Genomic DNA, 13,814 nt, shown 5'->3' with positions numbered 1-13,814 from the left:
TAAAGTTAATCTGCAATGTCAGAGGATTACACAGGATTTTTTTTTTTTGCATCATTTTGCTGTTTCAGCAAGATGAAGGAGCACCGACCTTATCAAGACACTGCTTATATCACAGGCCAGAGATTTTTTAAGGGTCAGCACTTTTATGATTGCCTCGACTCATATTCACAAGTACAAGTATATGCAAGCACGACGACAAAAGCACTCACATACCCATAAAGACATCCTTACAAACACGCTCGCTTAAACCATCCATAATCACTTTATCAGCCTCACGCTGCCTGCTGAAGCATCAATTGATTTGTTGCCAGTACATGTCACTCCTCTCCAGTGCCGTTAAATCTCCCAAGTATGGAAGATTAGCATCAATATATAATTCTAAAATTAATTTGGAGGAAAATGAGGGATAAGTGCATCGCATCATCGAAAGTCAATTTGTATATCTCACCCTCACCCGTGAGGTCAACTGCTTACGGTATTGGCCACAATAATACTAGACTAAAATAAGATTAATGACACAAAGAGCGAGCCAGTGCTGGTGGAGGTTACAGGAAATGGGCACACACTGATGTTGTTTTTTGTTGTTTTTGAACGCCTGTGCGAGACACTGCAGTGCTCAGTATCAGCTCCAACTGTTCAGCATTTAAACCATCAAAACTGTAAAACGTTAAATCACCGATTCTTTACGGACAAATTTCCAATCTATTATTAGACATCAAAAACGCTTCCTATTTAATTCAGGTTGGCCGCTAGAAAAGTTTAGCCTCTCTGACATCAGCTCAACAACAGCTCTGAAGAAATTAACAGCTATAGTTCCTGCCAAGCTTCAGGGCCACAGAGCATGCCAGAGTTTAAAAGGCCCAGCATGCATTTGTCTCAATCACAATTTTTACAAGGCAGAGCTCAGCTATCATTAAAATATTTCCTCACACAAGACCATGAAAAGCATCATTAAATGATCTGGATTAGATTTCAGTGTTGATGCAGGAGAGGATGCATAATGGAGCTTTTTAACGATATGTTGTTGACAAATGAGGCAAATTATAAAGACGCTGGAGTCAGACCAGGAGCCTGGCATAGTGTGTGTTTCTGATTGGTTGTAGCGTCCAAGGTATATTTCCATAGTGATAAATCACAGAGTCATAATAAATTGTGCAACTCACAGCAATAACACATTAGCAATAAGTATTCTGATATTAAAAAATACATTCAGCATTGCATGTTAACAGCATAAAGATGATGTTGGCGACTAAATTGATTCCGGCTTTCTTTTTTGTCACAGTTATACAGGCAGAGTTGTAGGAAATGGTCTGTATGCCCAGAGGAATAACCCAGAGGTCAAAGTTCGCAATGTGGAGTGCGCAGTCGCTGAAGCTAAGGAGAGGCTGGAGAACTTCAACACGGTAGGATGGATTTTTCAGTTATCATATGCATAGCTTAATTCTTTTATTAGACCAGCTATCATAAAAACAAGAAAATATTAATAGAAATCTGTCAAAAATGTGTTTACAACTATAAAATGTGCGCTTATTCATTAGTAGAATAACAAACTGAATTCATGTTTTAACACTAAAATGTGAGCCAGCACACTGGACTCAATCATTAATAACATTCAACCACTAAACCCATTTTGGTCTGTTCAGGAATGCAAGTAAATAGCTGTAATTCAGAATCTAATAATTTTTTTCTCTTCTTTTTGTCAATTTTTCAGCTTTCTTGTCAAATAGTTGTTTGAAAATTTATCAATAACAACAATATTTATATTTTAGCATTAAAACTCTGATTTTGAGTAAAGAGCTTAACTGTGATGGATGCACATGGTCTAATTGTTGTGTTTTGTAATTAATAACAAGAGGAAATAAGAAGATAATAATAATGCTAATAATACAGACTTGATGATTGTTGGTTGTGGACAAATGCAACTCAAAGTCTTATAAGGACTCAAATGCTATAACACATTGTCAAAAGAACTACTGAAATGTCCTTGCCATTTTCTTTTGATCCAAAGACTTGTTTTGAGCTCAGAGGCAGATATCAAAGATAAATGAAAAGGATAGTGTGTGAAAGGGAGACAGTGACAAAAAAGGGAATTACTGTGGAAAGAAAAAAAAAAGAAAGATGAGAGGCAGGAGCAAAAGGTCATGAATGAGTGACAGATAGCATAGATGACACAGGCAGCTTCAAAGTGACACTGTTTGTCATGTAGATGGGGTTTAGGGCTGAAAAGAACCAAGAAGAAAAGGGCCATTTCAGACAGTCCCTAGAGGCCATTTGAGGAGACAAACGGGCCAGGATTTGGTTCCCCTCTGCCCGCCTGCCCTTTTGTTGCCCTGAAAAAATTATGGCCACAGATAGAAAGTGCAGCGATGACTAGAGCTCTATCTCTATATCTCACTTTGCTTTTTCCATTTGACCACTTTTATACCTGTGTGGCTTCCCATGCTTCCATCTTATGGATTTCCCTTTTTCTCTGTATTAAGTGTATTTTTGTTTTAGTCTTATTTGAGTCGATAGTGTCACTCGTTACTCTTTCATCTGTACAGCAGCCACACTATATATCACTCAACCTGTTAACTGGCAGTTCAAGATCATTCCTGTTAGACCACAACATCCCATTGTGCTGGTGGCTGTCAAGTGCCTCGTTGTCATGGAAACTATGCAGAGTTGAGCGGGTGTCCTGTTGACATTTACAGACTTGAAAAGCCTACCTTGCATCTACACTAGGTGCCAGAGCTTGACTGAGCTTTATGTTTGTGCCAGATAAGAGAGAGTATCACAGAGTGTTAGCCTGCATGAAGTGACAGTCAACCAAAGAAAGTCTTGGTCGACTGGAATCGTTACTACTCTCAAACCAATCGATTGGCGGCACTGGGTGGGGGGTGATAAGAGAAGAAACGTTCAGCTTGGTCTCGGTGTAGGTGTGTGCTCCTGCGAGACCGAGGAGCTAGTGAATCTGTGGTTTGGTGTGAATGCTGTTATAAATGAATTATTAGGGCAAACACGGAAATCGACGAGTTCTGATGTATTTGCACTCAAAGCCTTGAGCCTAAACGGGGAAGTTGTTTGAACATAATAACACCGACAGGTTTTTAGACTCATTTTAAATTTAGATGCCCTGTTGGTTGTTGGGCTTTGATATGCAAACTCCTGCAATGTTTAGATTCTTTTTATATGATAACAAACTGAAGCTGCACCAACAATTTCTTTGTTATGGTGTCAGAGGAAAAGTTGACAAAATGTAAATGTTAATTGAACAGGATACATTCATTTGGGAAAATTAAAAGCTACTAAAACACGCAGGAGGTGACAAGATTGGCTGATCAGTGAGAATTTGGCTGAATAAACAAATATCAACCAAGCTATCAACCAGTCGAACTAGAGATTACAGCACAAGTCATCACATGTGCTCATACCTGTGTGAACAGATTGCTTGCTAAGATGCAGATTTGCAGACATAGGAACACTAAAAAAGAGAAAATAAAACTGTATGTTTTCTGAAATGCTGCATATTAACTTTTAAAGTTCATCTATGCCTGACAGCAAAGATGGTCACTATTTAGACAAATACTGTAGGCCAGATGAAAGTGGTTTTGTTCTGAATGTTCTGAACATTTTTGGAACCAGAAGCTTCAATTCATCAATAACCTTTGAGCATACTTTTGCTGGATGCTGGCAAACAGTTGATAAGTAAAGGCACAAAACATGCAACATGCAATTTACCTGAAATACCTGAAAATTAATTTGCTTTTTTAAATCTATCTGCATTCATAAACAAGGACTGGAAAAGGAAGTTTTTCATTGCTCTGAGATTCAGGTGTGCTATTGGAAAGACGCACACTGCTTTGTATACAGTGGGCTGCTGAGGGGGCCTGGGAGCATGGAGCAAACCTATAAATAACCAAAAACCAGCCAGGCATGTGATTGTCATTGTTCTTGGAAGAGCTGCAAGCACATAAAAGTAAAGGTTATCTTACTAAAAGTGCAGGCAAACTATCAATTTTTATCTTTGAATAAATAAATAATGAGTTTGATTGATTTTATGTTAAATCTGATTTCATATTAAACAACAAAAAAATAGTTTGATAGTATAATGTGTGACTGTGACAGTAACAAAAGGTAAAAAAAAAAGTCTGCCTGGTTTACTCTCATGGACTAGATGATTCAAAGCATAGCCTGCACAGTGTTGGTCCTCCGTGCATGCTTTGAGTTTCAGATGCTCGCAACACTTTTAAGTCCTCACTTCTTCAAACGACTGTTTAGGGTTAAGATTTCGATTGTGTGTATGTTAGGAGGATAATTAGGCCGTGCGTTTGTCTTCTTTCATCCTTTGAACTACTGTGGATATTTATTTCATTTTAAATGGAAATTAGACGCTGACAAATAACAAATGCACACCGACTGCTTTTAAATCATATCCATATTTTCTTTTTTTTTTTTTTAGCTTAAAAGATATTGCAGGTTTTTCAGAGAAGGTCTAATCTCAGCTTTTTCCAGATTTGAATAACCTCAATTTCCGGGATTAGTGGGCTTAAAGACGTGTATATTTTTACCTACTGAAGAGCAGTTACACTCTGAGCACTGTGGCACTAAGAGGATTGGAAAACTACTCTTGATATATCGCAGACTATGACCCATCATCTAACCATGGCACCCTTCTGTTTAAGCACTCAGATCCCTTTACAAAATGAGTATGTGTGTGAGTTTCACCCACACAACCCTACACATACAGTACACACGGGGATAGAGCTAGAGGACATGCACACAACATTTCCACGTTAAATCAAGGACATAACATCTAGAAATAAAACTAAAATACACACACACACACGGGACAAGGCTAAATCTTGACCTTCTATAAAATAGTCCATTAAATGAGTAGGCCAACTCCCCTGTCCTCCCCTGTGTACCTCCTCTAACTCTCCTCTTTGTCCTTTTCTTTCTTTTTGCCTGTAAATGTTGCTAATCCGGACAATAAATGCTTCAAAGTAGATTTCTGATTCTTAGCCATCAGTCCAGCTGTTTTTGGGTGGGGATCATTTCACAACGGTCTATCTGTTTCCATGTGATTATTAAGTCCAGATCATTTGTCAGTTTGTCACTTTGCACTTTTGTAAATGAAAAGTCAGCGGCAACATTCAGGGTAGGAAAAAAACCCCAAAACACTCAGACGCTGATTCTCATGCTTTATTTCTATCTTTATTTCACTCAGACTCACGCTTATAAAGGGGCAATAGCATTAACAATTTTGAAAGCGGTTGCAGGATAGAGAGTTGGAAAGCATAAAGATGCAATATAGTGAGGCTGACATGTGATTGATGGGACTGACTGCAGCTTTGCTGTCTTGTTTGGCCAGTGGCCCAGATAGGTTCCACATCAGAGAAGCCACGCTTGTTTTAGACCCACACTGTGCATATCCTCTTTGTGGGTCCAGTCAGTCCATGGCCCTATCAGCTGCTGCACAGACTCAGAGACTCAGAGTTCTATGTGCCTTTGTTAGATAGACTTAATTGTGCTTGCTTTTTAGAAACGGTTAAAATAAACAGCTGATTCTTTAAAGTATATCGGTTTTATAGATATACAGCTCTCAGCGGACTTTCTGACTTCAGTATACATCTCTTTTATGATTTAGCAATGCCTGCAGCAGTGTGAAAGGGTTTGAGCTCTCAAGAGTTAGTGGAGTCCAGGGATGAAGAAAGAGCTCGGGCTGAGCTGGCAGCCTGTCACAGGGAGGGGACAAATTCTTTCCACTTGAAGAAGATGATGGAGTTGGTCTTCACAGGAGCTCTGCTGCTCTTTACTGCTGCTGTGGCAACGATACAGCAACAAGTCTCACTGCCCAGAGCTCTCCGTTCACTTGGCAACCAGACTTCATGAACCCAGACTGTAATTTAAATATAACTTTTTTTTAAATGCCATAATTAGATGCAAAGCTCATAAAAATTCAGTGAACTGTGGATGTTTTTCTTCACTGGGTAATACTGTATTTTCTTGCCTTTTGGGTTATAATTTTAATACAGTGATTCTTGTCCTGTTAAGAAAATATGTGGCTGGTTGTGTTTTTGGGACACGGTTTCAAAAATCCCTTTTCCAAATCCCCCTTTTTAATCTTTTTCAATCTGCTATGGTATGCATTTGTAAAACCATATTAAAGACTGTTTTCTTAAGGTTATCACCAAGATGGATTACAGACTCTTGTGGCTTCTCCTTTTTAGTAAATGTTATTAAATCAAGGAGATGCTGGGTTTTTATGTGAAATTATTCACTTTTCCATTTGGGATGATGGGGCATAAAAGTGCAATTGATCATATCGCTGCAAATTGGCACTAAATTCCTGATCTGTTTCAGTTGGGATTCTGAATATCTCATTTCGAGACACACTGATTTAATTTACTTTACATTAGATAAATAAACATATTTTCAAAGGCTTCAGGTAAGAAGAGAAATCTTGAAATAGAAAAAGAAGAGAAATGGATATCTCAGAGAAAAAGTAAGCCACGATCTAATTTAATTTTCCCAGCATATTGGCCTTAGTAAAAGCACAAGTAGTGTAGAAGCTACACTGATTTGACCCAGTAAGTGGGTTGATTATCCTGATAATGTTTGGTATTCATGGTGTGTAAACTGGATTGGTGCCTTGAAGTCAGCTCTTCAAACCTTTTGCTCCTTTATAAGGACATCTGAAGCCGATTTTCATGTCTAAAAAATCTGCTTCCCAGCAGCAAATGAGCACCATTCGCTGTCTTTCGACCCGCACACCTCTCGCAGGAAGCTGTCGGAACATGCACTCAGAAAAATGCTGATGTCACCGAAACTGCCACGCATTTTTCAATAACATCTCCATCACTTAGCTGTTAGAAGTCAAAGTTTGTTCCCGTGCGCATATATTCCACACACGAGCTGTTTCAGTCAGTACCTTACAGGAGCAGGGTGTGACAATCCAATGCAGCGATTAGGTAATGGGGGTTACATGAGGGCATGTCCAACAGAGTCTCACTAACAGCGACAAACTCAATCAGCTTGTGCTAGCTTGTAGTGGAGGTGTGGCTCGGCAGTTGTTGAAAAATGTTGAAAACATAGTTCTAAGAAACTTAGGTGGACTTTTTTTTCCACAAACAGCATCTGTTTTCAGATTTCATACTGATTTAATAAAATGTCATGCAAAATTAGTCCATGTGAACACCTCTGGCTCATTATATTCAAGATTTGGTTCACCAAGACAGATCCTTCTATAGCTTTTCTCTGTGTTTCCCCTATAAATTTGCCCAAATTGTATTTTGCAATTGCATCCAAACATGATTTTTTCTCTCTTAACATGTGGGGAATATGAAGGCTGCTGTAGACAGACGGAGTAATTTAAATTATAAAAACGAAGCTATGATAAACTATATTATAATGAAAGCACTGCTGCCATCAGAAAATAACAATTGCTCTACATACACATGGATAAGGCTCTTTTATAGTTATGAACAGTCTTGTTGACCATAACAGGTATAATTAATATACACAAGCAGCACAGTACAGCTACTGCAGGTATGGATGGCAGAGCACTGCGGCTGTCCAGAGTTTGTTTTGAACCTGCACCGTTTTCATCTTTTCATTCCTATACTTTTAGAAGAAGCTTCTCCCTCGCTCCGTCTCTCTCCCGGCCGCCTTTTCTTTGTCAGGCAGTGTGAGAAATAGAGATAATTGCATCCAGTTCCTCTTTAATTGGGGACATCCACAGACACACAGACATAACACATATTTAAACACTCTTATTTTGTCTCCCAGCTGATGTTTGTTTTTACTTAAAAGCATTGTTGGCCGTAACAGTATGTGAGAAAATGTAGCCAATTTCATTCAACAAGTTGAGAGTACTTATGTTATGCAGACATTCACCGCTGTCAGTTTTTCCTTCAGTATCCTCCAGAATTTCCTTTGCTTTCCTTTTTATTCTGCCCGCATATGCAGTTTTATCACCACTGCCCTCGATGAGGTGATACTGTTTCAGACAGGGCTGAAAAAGAGCAGATGTGGGCACATGGAGGATAGGACTTATGATCCTTGTCCACAAGGTTGCCAATCATACCCTAAATGTATGCATAGCCATATGAAAATGCTTACTGTAACTGTTGCAGTAGGTTTCATCATATGCCAAGTGGTCACATTTCACATTTTTACATTTCATGATTAGATGTCCCATTTATGTCTACATTACAGCAGAATCTATACAGCTCAGTCTTTCTTCTAGACTCCAAGGTGATTGGTTACTCCTGGCAGTACAGATTTTAGCGTGACAGGGAAGCATTAAAAAATGCAGGAATTCAGCCCTTGATTCTCTCAAACCTGCCGCATCATCCTCTAACTAAAGAATGCTTTTGAAAAGAAAGAGAGAGGTGCATTAGTTGGCACTGTGAGAGGGGAACTAGAAAATATTTCATGATTTGGGATTTTATTCAAAGCCTTTTTGGAATACCTGATTTGCCCTTGGATGCCAGGGTAATTTCAAGGTAAGCCTTAAAGGAAAAGGTTTGTATCTTGTATCTGTGCCCTCGCCGTACCCATCAGCTTACACAACTGCAAGTTGTTCAAGCGCCTGTCTGTGCTCCTTTTTTAAAAAGAAAAACAACAAAATGCTTCAGTTTTCTTTCCCAGACTTGAAAACCTTTCATTTGTCTTTGTTGTTTCTCGGAAACTGTTGGCATTCAGTATATATAGATGATGGCATTAACGATAATAACTTCTGATTATCATAAAACATTGTAAAGTTAATTGCACTCGCAAATTATAGTTTGTCAGTCTTCATTTCAGTGAAACTATTTAAAGTTTAAATTGAAATGAAATGTAAATACATATACATGTTCTCAATTCTAATAGGTCATTCTAATCCAACGGTACACAGACATGTCAGAGAGAGTGACGAGTCATGTTAGAACAAAACCATCTGTCTGCATCTCAAAGGCACAGTAAATCTCTGACTTGTCCATAATGTAAAGTCTGCTGCTATTGAGATATTGTTCCCACTTGTCTACTCATTGTACCTCATTGGAGACAGATCAGGAGGATGACCCTTTGAGTCGTTGTTGTTATTTCTCATAAACAGATCAACCTTTGTGTTGTTGAACATATTGTTACGGTTTTCTTTGTTGTTTTCTTTTTGTAGCATATTTTATATTTGAAAAAAACTGACACAGCTTAGCAGGCTGCCTGTGAACAAACGCTCCCTTGATGTGTTGATGGCTTCTGCTCTAAAGCGAGAAGGAAAATTAAATAAATACAAACCATTTTAAGAAAGTGCTTAAGATGCTCATTGAAATCCAGAGCAGAAGCAGTCTTTTTCTATCACATTATACATTCATGTTATTCATATCTGTCTCTAGCTCCACAGACAAATTATAAATTTGCTTCCTCGCTATGTTACAATTGTAAAGGAAGGACTTTAGTTTGACCATTTAGCAATCATGACTTAACAAAAATAACCCAACACCCTGCACTCAGTAGACAGCAACAAACCAACAATTATACTAACTGTGGTTTCCACAGCAACAACACCTTAATTGATTCACTCCCTAATTAACATGCTTTAAGGACAGCTGGGCCAAGCAACACTGTGTCAAACATCCACTCAGTGCCATAGTTATAAGCTTAATATCACGCTGGCATCAAGTGATGGCGAACATTATGCTGCTTAGCAGAGCATTTGGTTGTGAACTGCTGTAATGCACACTGAATTTATTTAGTTGCTTTACATGATAGAAAAATCATAATGGGTTTATCTTATTCAAGAACATTGCTTTCTCTTTTTTCCCAGATTGTCTCAGTTATCAGTCATTAGTCTGTCAGCAAACTGTAATATGAATTAACTCATACTATAAAATTTGGAACTCTAACAACTGTCAAATATTGTTCACCCTGTTCCCCTCCTATTGTAATTTATTCACACTTGTGAAAATGAAGACATCCAGTTTTACCAATGACTTTCACTTTTACCTGAAATGTACAAGATCTGGTTTATCAGCCTGTACTTAAGTGGTTATAGCTGTATCATCTCATTTTACTCTCTCGGGCCACAGTGAGAAGATGTACTTTCACATTGGTTGAATGTGGTTGAATGTGAAACATGATGGAAGTAATGAGTATACCGATTATCATGTAAAAGTACCAGCTTGAGTCAAAACCATTCTAAATGTCTTTCTCTAGCATCTGCAATCACTAATGTGATAGAAGAAGAAAAAGGAAAAAAGAATACTAATATGTCTGTTTGAATAACTCTGGTACCCAAACAAGCATTTATTTATTATCTTAAGTTAAATTCAGTTCCGTGTAGCTTCCTTGGTTTGTGCTTCAGTTTCTCTGTTTGTCAGTTTGGGGCTTTGACTATCTTGACATCTAGTTTTTGTTTTATGTAAACCTCTTATGAAACATCTTATTAATTGAAAACTAAACTGTTCTTTACCATTAGCAACTAAATTAGTTGCCATGAGCGCGATTAATCTGTTTCCTTGCTTTTTTTTCTGCTAGTTGAGGTTATTAGATTATCCTTATGCATCTTTTTTGGGACCATGAGACTTTTCTTATTGTGCTATCATCAAGTCAAAATATACATTTTAAGACACATACCTTTAACAGTTGAGATTCCTTTATGTTAGTCTGTAAGGGTCTGTGTGAATTTGCAGAATTTAAATTTCATGATAGTCTGTGCAGACACTTTTTTGGACCTACATAGTGAGCCCACTTAACATTGGTTTTTCTTTGTGTTACTTATATGAACAACAAGCTTTTCAGCAAACTTTTTTTTTCCTGAATCCACACACTTGGAACATGTTGCAGACTGACAGCCACCCTTTGTAGAAGCACATTAAGCTTGTTGAAGATAGCATGTTAACGTTTACTGTAGTTTGAAACATCACGTGGGATGAGTGTGTTATCACTGGACCACTAGCATGTCTGATTCTTTGTCTTGTTTCTCTTAAGCTTTGCACTCTAATTCTTATAAATAAACTTGTCTGGTTTTGTGAAATGTTTCTTTTGGGGCACTGAAGGCTTAGGAGAGAACTTGTTCTTCTGTTGTCAGGTGTATGAGTGAGTCACTGGGGTGGTGTCAATAGCAAAGACATCTGTAATCCCACAACACCTGAAGACATGTCGAGAGGTGAATGAGAGGAATGGGGCCAACTCCATGCCTCTCATTCACCTCTCAACATGTCTTCGCTGGTTGTGCCTTCCCTTTAAGGTCAGTTAGTCCCAGGAATGATCTTGTAAACTTTGTAAAGCAGGTTTAACAGTGTATTCACACATGTGTGCAAATGCATCCATCTATAATTTCACATATTCCAAAGTTCTGATATCTATGCCCTTATTTTGAACTTAATGTGCAAAGTACAGTTTTCTTGTTGTGTCATGAGAGTTTGTCAGCCATGGTGTTATGGAGCAGAGACCACCCTGATGATGATGGACAGCATGAAGGGCCAACAAAGCCAATTAGTTGGCCACACAGCAGGAGGGAAGGATATGGTCCTGATGGGCCAGGCTGATAAAGTCTTATTTCAGCTGTATATAGACTAATACCTAATATAAATTAGAATAATTCACCAAAAGAATTAACAACTGCCACTGTATAATTGGTTGGTTTTCTGCCAAACCTTTCTACATTTCAGAACCTTTCTGCTCTCAGAAAGTGTCCTGAGATTTATACAGGAGTAATGGGATCTTCCACTATGATCCAACAGTCCAATAGATGACAGATTTTTGAAGGATCTGCAGCTTGCAGTATCAAAAAGAAACTTATGTTAAAGTGTATCATATGTTATCTATATTAAAAGTTGCTCACAGTGTTTCACATGCAGGATATTGGGATCTTATGCATTAACCATATTTCTGTGCATATGCAGGACACAGAGGAAATGTTTCCAGAATTGGCAGAAATGGAAGACTGGGAAGAGCTGGGCAGTGGGAAAAGGGAGGAGGGCAGCACCACAGAGTGTGATGATGAAGATGGTTGTCAAGCCTCAGGAGACGGTCAAGACAAACACTGTAAGTCACACCTTTCCATGCAAAAACACTCACTATACAAGCACAATTCCACACGAGGTCTGCGTGTTTATTTAGAATATCAATTGCGTTATATAACTAAGGAAGTATCTGCCTCTGGAGAGACAGTGTGCTTTCTTTTTTTCAGCTAAGTGACCCTGTTATTGTTTTCTAAGAACTGTCACAAACTCTCTCTTTTATTCATCTCCTACCTGGCAAAGGATATTCACCTCAAATCACATTTTCACACTCTGCTGAGGCTCCAGCAAAGGTGGTGGTATATAAGTACCTTATATACTAGATGCCAAATCAAAAAGATGGCATGCTTACTTACAGACACACTCTATTGGACCTCGTGTTCATTTTAATGAATATTTTATCTCCTGCAGAGATTTTACATTTTTAACACCATATTACCATGGTGTTTTGTTTTTCCCAAGCAATGTAGTGAAAAAAGAGGCAACTGCAACCAGTGTTAGTGTCAGCCTTGTTGTACTTTAAAACTGATTTTTTTTTCAATGCACCTGGTAAATAGACCATTTGGAGATACCATACAGTGAGAGCTAGAAGGAAGTGGACGGGCAATACAAAGAGGGAAAGTAATAAAATCCCAGCTGAGTAAGCTGAGCCTCTTCCGCTCAGACTGCCAGCGTTTCAGCTGCTGATTCAGCAGTCTCTCAATATGTAGCATGTACCATGTTTACTCTGTCCACCACAAACCCAGACAAGCACATGTCGTACATTTGGATGACTGCATGCACATTAAAATATATATTTTAATGACGAGCAATTAAGTACAACACAGACTGAAGTGTATTTACGATTGTGACTATAATTGCAAATTTACATACTGCTTGTCAGTCTTTCTCCGTTTCCTTTCATTACATTTTCACTTACCCCTTAACACTATCACAACATGGCCACACTTTTTTTTAGACACCCAATAGTTTTTTTGCATGGCCTTTTTCTTCTAGATTGCAGCAGTCAAAGCTTTGTCATTTTAACAGGTTGTTTAAATGACATTTAACTGCTGTTTATTGAAACAAACACAACCCATATTGTTCAGTTCAGCCCTGTAACCGCAAGGTCGACACTGCTAGCAATTTCTTCTCTACCTGTTTTTAAGACAAGACAAAGTAATTCTATTTAACTGAGGTCCTGAAGATTGCACTGAAGGCACAATCCCAAAGTAAGGGAATATTTAATCAGAACAGCGTAATACTGTTTGTACTTAGAAGAAAAGAAGAAAATAAAACAATACGATACAGTTAAATATCACTGAAAAAGTCCAGTTACACGCAGTTCTGGAAAGATCCTCTCAGCCCAGCTCCTTGTTACAGTGCAGATGAAAAAATCCAGTGTTGGTCAGAGTTCTACCACCAGTATTCCAGATAATCAATGCAAAATGCTGTCTGGGATTTCCTAAACTACCTCCAGTAATTTTTCAAAAAATGACCCATTGTTTACTGTCTTTTAGCTTTATAAGTGTGTTTTCCATCAAATCACACCTTTTGGCAAGGTAATGGGCTATAAAGTAATATTACACATTTGGCCCTTGTATTAGACAAATACAAGAAGACAGAATTAATTAATTAATTGATTGTAAGACATAATTTTTTGCTTCTCTGAAGTCTAATGCCAAGAGATAGCAAACATTATCAGAGACGCACATCACACCACACAAGGCTGAACTCATTTGTGAGTCTGCTCAACTATTTGGCTGAAGCTGTCTGGTGTATATTAACTATGCTAGCAGGCATTCTTTCACATTCTTCGCTTTCAAATTCTCCTAAGAGTTCAGTTTT

General features: G+C 38.2%; 1 protein-coding gene across 2 annotated transcripts in view; it reads left to right on the top strand.

The window, feature by feature from the left end:
• Positions 1-13,814, top strand: part of gpc5c (glypican 5c) — a 103,923-nt gene that overhangs the window by 69,407 nt on the left and 20,702 nt on the right. For both annotated transcript variants that reach the window (XM_005912838.3, XM_005912837.3), the window contains 2 exons: positions 1,283-1,403; positions 11,871-12,012. In XM_005912838.3, the coding sequence (XP_005912900.1) occupies positions 1,283-1,403; positions 11,871-12,012 (263 nt within the window). The remainder of the gene's footprint in view (positions 1-1,282; positions 1,404-11,870; positions 12,013-13,814) is intronic.

The sequence above is a fragment of the Haplochromis burtoni genome, unplaced genomic scaffold (genome assembly GCF_018398535.1).
Source record: "Haplochromis burtoni strain Fernald_Lab_line unplaced genomic scaffold, NCSU_Asbu1 Contig_3, whole genome shotgun sequence".
Classification (NCBI taxonomy): Eukaryota; Metazoa; Chordata; class Actinopteri; order Cichliformes; family Cichlidae; genus Haplochromis; species Haplochromis burtoni.
Note: the sequence above shows the minus strand (reverse complement) of the source record. Positions and strands in the feature narration are given on the sequence as shown.